The sequence below is a fragment of the Acomys russatus genome, chromosome 8 (genome assembly GCF_903995435.1).
Source record: "Acomys russatus chromosome 8, mAcoRus1.1, whole genome shotgun sequence".
Classification (NCBI taxonomy): Eukaryota; Metazoa; Chordata; class Mammalia; order Rodentia; family Muridae; genus Acomys; species Acomys russatus.
In genome coordinates this window covers 58,191,868-58,204,637 of record NC_067144.1, presented here as the reverse complement: position 1 = coordinate 58,204,637, position 12,770 = coordinate 58,191,868, and the positions used below count along the sequence as shown (strand labels likewise).

The 12,770-nt window shown below is 41.0% G+C and overlaps 1 protein-coding gene across 1 annotated transcript; it reads left to right on the top strand.

Moving 5' to 3' along the window:
• The first annotated feature begins 5,785 nt into the window (after positions 1-5,785).
• Positions 5,786-8,656, top strand: LOC127193015 (protein FAM136A-like). The gene is made up of 2 exons (XM_051150371.1): positions 5,786-5,907; positions 8,077-8,656. Exons 1-2 carry the CDS (start codon positions 5,786-5,788, stop codon positions 8,483-8,485), a joined length of 531 nt encoding a protein of 176 aa, XP_051006328.1. The 3' UTR covers positions 8,486-8,656.
• Positions 8,657-12,770: the final 4,114 nt, after the last annotated feature.

The following is a 12,770-nucleotide window of genomic DNA, read 5'->3' as shown; positions in this document are numbered from 1 at the left end:
GATGTCTTTCTCCATTACTCCAACTTCTCCTTCTCCTCTTCTTCCTTTATCTCATGTATCTCACACACACACACACACACACACACACACACACACACACACACACACATATACACACACAGCCTGACCTTGAACTCACTATGTTGCCTAGAATGACCTGGGACTTCTGATCCTACTGCTAAGTGCTAAGATTGCAGGCACATGCCAACACAGTCAGTTTATACAGTGTTGGAGTTTGGACTTAAGTGTTTGTGCAAGCTAAGCAAGCACTCTATCATCTGACCCCAGCCTTCACCTTAGTAGCCTTCACCTACTGTTTAGGTGACCTGAATTTGACCTAAAAGCCTATGGGGAGTGTCTCTACCCTCCTATGGAGCCACAAATGGGTGTGGCACTTTTATGTAGCTGCTAGAACATCTAAACTAAAGGCCTCATGTTTAGGCAGCAAATGCTTTATTCACTTAGCCATCTCCCAGCTAGCTACCTCCCTATCTCTTCACAGCTCATGCCAAACAACATATACAATGTTGCTTATACATTGCCTTTTAAAATTTTTTTCTCATCAGGGTCTCTCATGGAAATAAATTTGAAGATATCTTTTTCTAGATTTTTTTTTTTAAGTCAAGAGTAATTTGTAGTTTGGAGAGTTTGTTTGAGCAAGGGTGTGTTTAAGTTTCCACATTTAGACACCAGACTTCCAGCTCACTTTCTTTCCCCACCCTCCTCTCCTGTGCATGCCACAGATGGATAATAGGCAGCCTCCTTGAGACATCTAGACAACATGATGGGCCCTGAGGCAAGAGATGATTATCATTTGTTAACTACCTTTCTGGCTGCTTCTGCTTGATTCATCGCACTTCCTTACTTTTCTAAGGCTACGCAAAGAAATATGAACTAAAGACCACAAAAAGCAAAAATACCTATTGGGAAAAAAAAACCAACATGCTCTCTGGTCATAATTTACCTCTCTTCAATTTTGGTTCCTGAGGGCAAAGTCCACTGTCTCTGGATAATTCTGCATAGAGTTTAAGTGGCATGAAGTAAGTTGATGCTTTCAGGGACTCAGTTATAAAAAGCAACACACACAAATAGCTAGAGAAATGTAAAATAGTGCTACTCCTGTGGACATTGAGTTGGCAATGCCACCCAAACTTAAAATGCAATAAAATTCAAGCCAAAGTTATACTTCTAGGGCCTTATACTCCTGAATTACTCAAATAGGCTAATTGGCCCTGTACATCATTGGTCAATAAAATACAGAATCAGGGAAAACATTGGTCCAAGACGCCGTAATCAGCAACCTGGTGTACAGAAGACAGAATGTGTGGTGACCATCAGACAAGACCAGCATGATTACCAAGAGGTGCAACACTGTAGGGTTAATTGCTTACACTGGTACCTACTCATTTGAGGATAGAAATAAATACTCTTGAAGTTTCCATGTCATCATTCTACTTACAGTTGTCAGAAGTGATGGCTCTTTGAAGACAGGAGTTTCACTCTTCCCTCATCATTCTATTTCTCTGCTCACTGACAGTAGATTCAGACTTATCAGCATTATAGTGTGAAGATGATATGCAATCTCACTTATAATATGAATGAAATCTCAATGAATTGCTCACTTTTAAGTAATTGGTGGATAAAAAGTCAAACGTTTGACATCTCGTAGTCTTGGTACTTGGGAAGCTGAAAAAGGGCCTTCAGCTCAGTGTCACACTCAAACTAGGCTATATGGTGAGATATTCATCAGCAGTACCCTCAAAAAGAAACACAATGTGACAATAACTTTTTTGTCAAAATTGTGAGTAAACAGGCACTCTTATGAAATGCTGGTAAGGCTGTAACTTGGTGCACCCTCTAAGAGTGGACTCTACTCACAAGATTAAAATATTCATAGTACACCACTGAAACTGGTCTTTACTACTCTAAATTTTTTTTATGTCATGAAGTGGTAAATGTAAACAGCTATGCACTGAATCATTATTTGTGGGTGAATAAAATTGGAAAGTTTTAAATAAATTTCTACGTAGCTTTAAAAATGAAGGAGGAAGCCATGCGCTGTTACATAATGATTTTCCAGATGTGTAAGTGATAGCATCAAACTGTCTTCTGAATGCTTATAGCCACAGATAAGTGTAGCTCTCACCCTCATCAAAGAATCTTATCTTTTCAGCAGAGACGATTACAGGAAAGTACAACTGGTGTAAATACAGAGAAGAACTGATCTTGGGGTGCCCAGCACCAACGGATAAGTTTACAACACAACTCCTGCTCCTAAGATGCAAGGAGCATCACAAAAGAAAGGTGGAAAGATTGCAAAAGTCAAAGGACTAAGAAGTTTGCTGTAAGATTGTGTCTACTGGAAATGGCAGGGATGTTAAACCCATGATACCATAAATATGGTGGCTAAACAAAGACACCAACAAACATGCTAACATAGAAGGGAAAAGTCACATGGGGACTCAGCCCTAGATAAAGGACTACAGGCAACAAATGACTTCTGAAAGAAAGGGAATTAATTTTCACTATGGATGAGCTCCTTAATTGGTTATCCAACACCAAGTGTTCAGTCCTGAAATTGTGTGTGTGTGTGTGTGTGTGTGTGTGTGTGTGTGTGTGTGTGTATATATATAAAATCAACACTTAACAGACTTAGCAGGTTATATTTTTATAGTTACACATATATATAAAACAATAAAAATCAAAGAAAAAGAGGCTATGAATTTGAAAGGAAATTAAGGAGGCATGGGAAGGTTAGAAGAAATGGGAAGAAGAAAATGAATATAATTATATTTTAATTTAAAAATAAAATAAAATTTAGAAAATCTGCACAATACAGCAGGAGAGGAAAAACATTCCTTTTCCTCCATGGTGGGTTGAATGATAATGGCCTCCCTATAAGCTTTATATTTGAATGCTTGGTTCCTAGTCGGTGGATTAGTTAGGAAGGATTAGGAGATGTAGCTAGGAACGGACTTTGAGGTTTCAAAAGCCCTATAGCAGGCTCAGTATCTATCTGTGTCTCTCTCTGCCTGTTTTTTGTTGATAAGATATAAGCTCTTAGCTACTGCTTCAGCACCATGCTTGCCTGCCTACTACCGTGTTCCCTGCCTTTATGGCCATGGATTTACAATCTGAATCTGTAAGCAAGGCCCCAATTAAATGTCTTCTTCAACAGTTGGCTTGGTCATGGTGTCTCTTCACAGCAAAAGAAAGTAAGTAGGATCGTTCCATAATTGAATCTATAAGATAAACTGCCCACAGACATATTAGTAGAAAAAGGATAATCATATCTATCCCACATATGAAGGGACATCACAAGAAAGAAAAGCAAGTACTTCCCAACCCAGTAAAATGTAGAAGTATATACAACTTTTTCATACAGAAGCAGGAAGGAGGGATGTGTGCAATATTCCTAAGCATGCTCAGGAGCATTATCCTTAACTGAGCAAGGTCAGCAATGCACACTCTCACAAAGCCTTTCCTGTATGAGCAATTATGGGCAGAGTGACATCACCACGCTTCCTTTATTTGAGGATGGCATTGCTTCTTAAATTACTCCTATGCTCTCCTCACCTGCTACAGGAGGATAAGTATTTTATCATGTTTCTTTCTTGTCTGGGCTTGTTTGGGATTTGCCCTCACCAAGCTGCAAAGCCTTGCATTCAGTTACCAATGACGTATAAAGATGACTTTTACTATATAAATAGAGACAGGCATTTATAACAGTATCTTTAATCTTTGAAAGTAACAATTAAAAACAGGGAGGGTTCCTGGAGAGTGAGCAAGTGCACTTCGGCATATGCATTGAGTCTATTTCAAATTGAAGCTGAAGAAACAATCTTTATGAGTCATAAATGCTTAATTTTTTCTGAAAATACTTCTACTATGGTTCTTTAAATGGATAGTAGTAGAAGCTCCATGCTTAGTGCCCTTTACTGGGATGCTAAGCCCTGCAGCAGATCAGGAAGGGAATAAGTAAGCCTTTGACTCAGTTCTCTTTAGTGAGTTTGCATCTTTTATAAAGCAGGCTACCCTTTTCCTACGTGTAAAAACGTACATTCTCATTCAGCTGGGTGGAGTCACGCAGATAGACAGAACTGCTTCAAAATATTTTTTTTAATTGTTCAGGATTAAGCTACTTCTATTTAGTATTTCTGGAATAATTTCTTTAAGATTTTTAAGTTATACATAAACTTAAAGATGGAACACAAATAAGCCCTGTTAGAAAGTCCCTACCACCTCCTAGAAGTTGACTTAATTATCATAGTTGGCCAACAAGTATTCTAGAATCTGATTCACAGCTCCACTCAGAATTTATGACTTCCGGAAGCATTTCAATCAATTTGTACACATTATCAGATGTGATTGTCTTTCCTTGTGTGTGCTTTTTACTTCATTTTTTTTTTTTTAAGTCACCACAAATCCTAATATGATGTGAATGCAGTCAGGTACATAATATACTAGCCAACAAAATGCTTGGCCAGCTCTGAGATTCAATCATCTCACTGGGACAAAACTTTTCTAGTTTAGAAAGAACTTATCGGTTTCCCTTTTCTGAGTAAATGCAGAGACCTGGTCCACAGGTGTCAATGCAGCAAGGGTTGGGCATTAAAGGTAAGAGGAGGTGAGCAAAGCTGTCACCTCGGAGGACTGTGTTAATTTACACAGAGTCCAGAGAATGTACCAACAGTCCAATTCTCTTCACAGAAACTTGAATGGAGAAAACTCTGACAGGGTCAAGCAAGAGGTGAACAATTCCTCGGAGGAGAAGAGAAGGCTGGCCTGGAGACAGATCTAAAGAGGAACTGGAAGTAGTTCTGTAGGAAGTGAGGGAGGGCTGCTTGACCATGGGGGACAACCGATGCTGGACATACTGACAGCTCTACAATCCATCTCAGAAAGTAATATTTGGAAAAAGCATCAAGCCTGGGCATCTGTATCAGGAGGATTCTGGAAAGCAAGAGGGCCATGGCTTTCCAGTATGTCTGAAAATCTTGTTTGAAATACGACCAAACAGGGAAGTCTTTAAACTAATGGGCAGGTGAAAGAAATCTAGAATTGTTGACAGTAGGGTGACTAGTCACAGAATAAACCGAGTCGGCACATAGAAGGGCGTGGCTCTCTGCCTGCTGTTTATAAAGCCGTGTACACTTGAAAGAGTCCTCCGAGTCAAGCTTAGCAAGTTTGTTTCTTCCATCAACTCCCTCTGCTGACTGTGCCTGCTTTGCTTCCCAGCCCAAATACAAACGCCATCTGGATGAGGCAAGAAAAATGATTATGTCCTGTAATAAAAGCTGATTAGTGACCAAGACAAATGGAAGAACGCATCTCTCTTCCAAGGGAATTCAAGTTCAATAAATCTTTTTATATCTTTTTATCACATTATTAAAATGTTTATTTTTATTTAGGCATGTTCGTGTTTATTTGCATGTGCAATCACAAGTGAGCATGCAGAAAGTGTGTGTGTATGTTTGTGTGTGGGGGTGTGGGTGTGGGTGTGTGGGTGTGTGTGTGTGTGTACACTAGTTTGCCGAAGCACATGTGTAGAGGTGGTTAGTTGTGTGAACCTCTGCAGGTTATAAACTCACCTTACTTCCAGCCTGAGCTCTATGCTCCCTGGCTGCCATTTCAGTGGGACCAGATGCAGATCCCTGTCACCACCAATCAAGTTGCCTCTGCCTCCCTTCTCTCTCCCTGTCACAACTGACTACATTTATGGAGCTATAGGACAAAATAAATGTCTCCTCCTTTAAATTGCTCCATCAGCTATTTGATCACAGAGATGGAAAAAGTAACTAATGCAAGGGCAAGAGAAAAAGCTATTCTTGAAGACAATGGTCCAGAGTATGAATTCTCAGGGGAAGCAGACTTGAACTTCCAATTTTGTTGGCACCAAACACATCTGTAAGTCTAGAGCAATGAAACTCAGCTCTACCCTAGCATGGACAGAAGTGACAAGACCAGTTAGTGTTACCCACAGTGCTAAAAAAGAGGGTGCTAGAGAGCCTCTGGGTGTGAAGGCTGACAGCATCAGGAGTCACATTGGGGGAGGAGGAGGAAAAGACATGCTGCAGAGGCCACAGGAAGCCAGAAGGTGTGTTTACAGGCAGAATGCTCATAAACAAGAGACTGTAACTCTAATTCCCTTTAAACATTTATTATAAAAAACTTTTACTGAGAGAATTTTCCAAGAAAAAGGCTGCAAAAACTTGTTATTGCCAGAAACTACCTTGTGGTTTGCCATCCTGGGCATCTGCTTGAGCTCAAAACTGGGAACCAGGTCGTCAAAGTTAAATATAAGCTAAGATTAAATTACTTCTCTCCCGTGTTTATGTATCTCCCTAGAATGACAGCATTTTAGCAATGACATGGCACTCATTAAAAGATGGGATGTCACATCAAGCCAGTCACAGCCACAATGAAAATACAGGCATCTCTGCACATTTTTCAATAATCTACTATGGTCTGTTAGAATAAAATTGAGGCTTCCAGTTTTAAACTTAAATACATGCAAATGTTCTTTTTATTCCAATGTGAATAGATATAGGGCAGAAATGCATGAGTTTTGGTTCAACATCAAAGAACAATTTCTAGATTTCTGGAAATTCTCAAGGTTGACTTTAAAGGTATTTTTATATGTTAAAAGCTATGCCATTCTTCTAGGAACAACCAAGGGAAAAAACATAGAGCTTTCAAAGGAAAGAAAATCCATCCACCACACCAATAGTCACCAAAAGAAGGATAAGGGAAAGCAGGTGCAAACTTCAGGTCTGGAAAGCCTCTGACCCGGAGGTATCGTGCGTGGGCGAATCAGCTCAGCAATTTTGAATCTTTACAGAGTTGCTATTATAATCGACAAGTATTTTCTGCATGGTGCACAGTCTGTCCTTCTGTAAGTAGCCAATCCATACCACGGTTGCAGAGAGTTAGCTATATTTGGATGTCATACTTTCTCGGGTAGGGAGCATAGCCAAGGTCACCAGCTACAGCCTGAGTTTTCCTTTAAGTAACCCTAGCATGCTTGCTTCTCCACATGGGAAGAATAAAACTAGTGAAACTATGCCATCAAAGTCTTCCTATTGTGGGACCTGCTTAAGATAGGAATAGAGCACATTAAGTTCTGAGTATATTATCGAGGAGAAAGCATTAGAATTTTCCCTACAGACTGTGTCCATCTTAGAAAGCAGTATAGAGAATACCTGCACTGAGAATAAAAAATCCATATTCGATCCTTTCCCCCATTTGCTCAATAAAATGCTGAAAAATGAGACATAACTTCTATGTCACTACAACATGATCCATGAGAAGTCCTAAAATGTATGTCTTCTTGAAATGGCGAAGAAATGCATTCATTTGCAAATTACTTAACAAGGAGTTGGAGAGAGAAACACAAAGAAGCCCACACAGGAAGATAGATTTTTTTTTTTTACGTGCAAGAGTAGGGTTCTTTGGGCATAAAGTAAGTAGAACCCAAGTTGATATAAGAGGCAGGACATTTTCCAGGAATGAAAACAAATGGCTACAGTGCCCTCAAGCAAGGGAGAGAACTAGGAAGGACAAGGCTCAAAGGCAGAATTAAAGAGTGACAGAGAGCTGGGCATGGTGTCACAGGCCTTTAATTTCAGCAGTTGGGAGGTAGAGGCAGGCAGACCATTGTGCGTTCGAGGCCAGCCTGGTCTACAAAGAGAGTCCATGACAGCCAGGACTACACAGAGAAACCCTGTCTCAAAAAAAAGAAAATTAGGGTAGACTAGACATTGCAGAGCTAAACATATCATAAGCTCATAAGCATTTCAGGAATTTTCTTCTTGTTGTCAAAGAATTAAATCATGACATGAATAAATGTTGAATTGATATAAAGAGAGCTATGTGTCAGAAATCTCAATGAAGCTGCTACGGGGGAAGAGGGGTGCGGGGGGCGGCATCATGAACTCACCTATCAGAAGTGTACAGTAGCTTAGCCCAGACCATAACAGCAAAGACTAAAGGCACAGGTGGTACTGAAACTGCTTAAGAAGTCAATGCAAGGGCGCAGTGGGTGTGCACGGGTGCTGCTCAGGGTTGCCATGGCAGAGGCGCAGCAATCCGAGTGCAGGAGGCTGTGGATGCCATGGTGAAAAATGTAGAGAGAGAAAATATCAGGAAGATGCAGTGCCTCGTGTTCTGGTGCAGTGCCAACTGCTGTGAGGTCAGCCAAGCGTCTATGCAGCAGGTGCACCAATGCATCGAGCGCTGCCATGCACCTCTAGCTCAAGGCCAGGCCTTGGTCACCAGTGAGCTGGAAAGGTTCCAGGACCACCTGGCTCGGTGCACCATGCATTGTAATGACAAAGCCAAAGGCTCAATAGATGCAGGAAATGAGGAGCTGCAAGTGAAACGAGAGCTGGACAGCTGTGTGGCCAAGCGTGTGGATGACCACTTGCACCTCATCCCAACAATGACCAAGAAGATGAAGGAGTCTCTGTCATCCATCAGGAAATAAAATTGTTTGCCAGGGACCACTGGGGCTGAGGGAAGGCTATTTAAAAGGAAGAATGGCACTTTAGTATGATAAGTAATGTTTATGAATTAGGAAAACTCAGGACACAGCAAGTTCCAGGCATATGCTGCTCACCCCTGGATACCAATTCCTTTACATCTGGATCTTAGGAGGTAACATGGAAAGAAGCTGGTGCTAAAATTTGGATCGCAGGTGGCACAAGGGAGAATTCTGGATCCTCCATTCTCAGGTGCACGCGCTTGTTCTGGCAGAGAGATTGCCCTTGCACCAAAGGCTCAGATTCTTATTGCATAGACATCCAAGCTGGCGGTTTTCTTCAACCTGCTGATTAAGTCTGAGGAGAGGTGTGTCTGTGTCCAGGCTGCTGGTTACCAGGAGTGTCACCATGCCACCTTGCATATGCTGTAAAACAAAGCCCAGTAGGCTAATGATTTACAGGGAGGAAAGGTTTCTGCCCCAGGTCTTTATTTTGCTTGGTTTTGCCTTATGTGCAGGAACATAAGTAAAGTGGATGCAAAATACAGAGGGAAAGTAGTTTGAATGACTTGTACAGGTTGCTCGTGTTTTCTGGCCATCAAGATGGGAATGTATATTTCTTCAAATTCTGTCATTCTGGAATCTCCTGAAGAAGTCGGTGTCACACTATTGATGTGGGAAACAGCTTTCGTCACTGACTTTTGGAGCAAAGTGACACATCCCCATGAAGAGCAAGCAGTTTTGTCACTCACGTACCAGTAGCTGAGGATCAACATTAAAATAGGAACTGTTGAGAAGTACTTTACATCAGAATAAAAGTCCAAACCCAGTACTATCCAGCCCCTGAATTCACAGAGCCTCACAGCAGTAATCCCCTGGCAACAAGGAGGCCTAAAAGTAAGCAACGTGGGCCAAAGGCCAAGGAAAGCTAGGACCATGACAGAGCAAGATAGGCAGTTTTGCCTGGGACTCTGCAGTTTAGTGTTGCTGGCCCAACATGTCACCTTATCTTTTGGATAAGTACTATGTTGTATTTATACCAAGTACTTGAATCCGTGATATACCTGTCTGTTTGCTGTGTCAAGCCTGCAATATATTTTCCAAGTGGTTTGTTTTTTTAAATAGAGTTTCATTTGTCTCCAAAATTTAAAATATATAAATAATAATAATAAAAAAAAAGAAGTCAGTGCAGCAGTGAAGTAATACAGAAGCAAAAAGACAAATGTTGCACGCCTTCTCTTAGTTGCAAATGTTAGCTTTTAACATTTAGCTCTGTGTGTTTCAATCAGACTGAGCTTCTAATGAGGGACCTGGGGTAAGAGGACCTTCCAAAGCAGATGAAATAGAATACAGTTATTATAAAGAGATAAAAGGAAACAAGAATAACGAGAATGAAATAGGGACAGGTGGGGGTCGAAGGAAGGAGGGAATACAGGGAAGGGCTACTAACACTAAAGGACTTCTGAAAAGTCGTATGGAAACATATTAGTGTAGCTGCTCCCTACAACATATACATATGAGAGGAACTTAAATGGAGACAGCATGTAATGGGGAGATAAATGCCCCAACTAAGAAACTTTACACCACCAAGCAAAATCTCTTTAACCAAGAATGGGTTAAATTTTGTTGAGTCGCTGGCCAAAGAGGTCACATAGAATTCCTAATAACACAAACCATTGCCAGGGTGATTAGGTGCCTCCACAACCTGATGGTAAGGTGCTGCTGCTGAAGACTTTACTCACACCATCAAACACGGAAAACTTAAGCTTGTGCCCAACTAGAAACTTAACTCCTACTGACTAACATTCATGGCGCTGAAGGTACTTTCTGACTAGCAGGGGAGAAGCAAACATCAATTCCTCCTAGTTACAAACCCTGTGACCTACACAATAGTGACCTGCCCACAAGATCAACTGTTGCAATAGTGGCCTGAATGATATGGGAGCGACCAACCACGTTTTGATTGGATTTAAGGCCCATTCCATGAGATGGAACCGTAGTGACCATTGCTAAAATTATCAAAAACCTGAGACTAGGTAGGTCATGCGCGCTCGTGGATATCCTACTGGTGTTATTCTGCCAAATGAGCATAGCAATAAAATTGCTCCTAAAGACAAACTGATACACAAATCTATCAGAGCACGGCTGAGTCCTCATCCGAGTGTCTTCTTGAAGTAGATGGTAACTAAACAGAGGCCCACAACTGGACAAGGTGAAAACAATGAGACTGTGGATCCCTCATCCATAAATGGTAGGTCTTTATCAAACCCCTCCCCTCAAGGTTCAGGGAGCTATGCAGAAAAGATGATGGAAAGATCCTAAAGGCCAAAGGTGATGGAAGACTCCAGGAAAACAGCATCATCCAGGAAAAACAGGACTTACATATATCAGAATTTGCAAAGACTGTAGCAGCATGCACCAGACCTGCACAATTTCCAACCAGAGAAGAGGATGTGGATAACAAAGTCCTACCCTAACCAAGAAGCTATTGGTACCTCCTGGAACAGGAAAATATGTTTTCTCCAAAAGAGTGTCGCTGGATATATGTACCACACTCCATGCCAGGCTGCAAGCCCAGGAGTAGTTGGCTAACACAAAACAGACTCCATGTTTTCTGTGTGCTTTTTGTTGTTATTTATTGTCTTATTGTTTATTTTTTTTCATTTTTGGTGAGAGAGAGAGCATGCACACATGTGTTATGGGAAGGGAAAGAATATGACCAAAATGTATATCATGAAGGCAATTTTAAAATAAGAAATAAATTAATTTTTATAAAGAATGCAGTTTTTCCGAAACAGAATTTTCTCATATTTCCCTCACATGGAATGGTCCACTGAGATCATAAAGTTGAGCATTTGTGATCCTTTTTGGTTATTGCTTCCTTGTCTTAGTTACTTTTCTCATTGCTGTAACAAAATTACCAGAGAAAAAACTTAAGTGAGGTTCGATTGTCTCACAGTTTTGAAGTCACAGTACATAGTTGTGGAGAAATCCTGGCAGCAAGAGCTTGAAGCAACTGGTCACACTGACTTCGAAGTCTAAATTAATTAACTAATGAATAAAACTTATGTTCCTTTTGCTTTCTCCTTTTTATTCAGTCCAGAACTCTGCCCATATTTGGGTTGATTTTCGCACCTCTACTAAACTAATCAAGAAAACTCCTCATACGCACACCCAGAGGCTTGTTTCCTAGGTGATTTCAGATACTGTCAAACTGACATCTAGGACTCATCATTACAACTCAAGTTACCTAAAGCCCCTGAATATCTTCAAACTCACCTAAATACCTCCCTAACTGGGCTGTTGCTAAGGTTAGCCTGTTGCTAACTGTGTCTTCAATGTCACTGCATTTGACACAAAGATTGGGGAAAGAGCATCAGAAAGGAACTAGAGTAGTGTTCTGCAGGCCGCGGTGTCTTTTGGGAAGTTTACAAAAATATGTGATGATGTAACCACTTTTCACAACCCTAGACTGACACTCTGCTAGGGAGAACAGCATGGAGCTGGCACTAAAACAGACTCATCAGCCAGTGGAACAGGACAGAGAGCAGAGAAATAAACCTGTGTATTCATGGTCAATTGATTTCAAACAAAGGTGCCAAGAAACAGCCAAAGGGAAGAGGGTAGTCTCAACAATCAATAAGACTGGGAACGACTGAATATCTGTGCACAGAGGACTTTTATCTTAAGCCATATGCAAAACTCAAGTCAAAAGTGATTAAAGACTTAAATGTCAAAAGTGAAAGTGAACATTTTACACACAAATGCCCAAAGCAATTTAAAGTTTAAATGTTCCTCAAAGCACGGACTATAAAACCCAAACTAAACGGCTTGGGTTTTATTGGTTTGCTTGCTTTCTTTCTCACAAATTTGCCCCCTTACTAGTCTCGTGTACTGAAAGGGCAGAGTGATGAGAAATTTGTAAACACTTTGAAAACAAAAGGCTTCCTGGAAAACAGACACAAGCAGATCGGACTTTGAGAACTTCATAGACTTACCGTAACCCGACCTATCCTCTGAGCACATTAAACCTAAGCAACTACCTGGGATTTGGCCTCAGGGGCTTTCTGATTTCTTCCCATTGGCATGTTCCTTATTTCACTTTATTTCCCATGTCTTCTGTCCTGTACTGAGCTTATGTTTATATTGCTATCTTGGTTTACTTCCTGTTTTTTCTCTTCTCACTTTTGTTAGTGTGCTCACCCCACCCACCCACCTACACTCCCACTCACATCCCACACCCACCCACACCCCATCCCTAATACTGGTTTGTGGCCTACTTAGAAGTAGG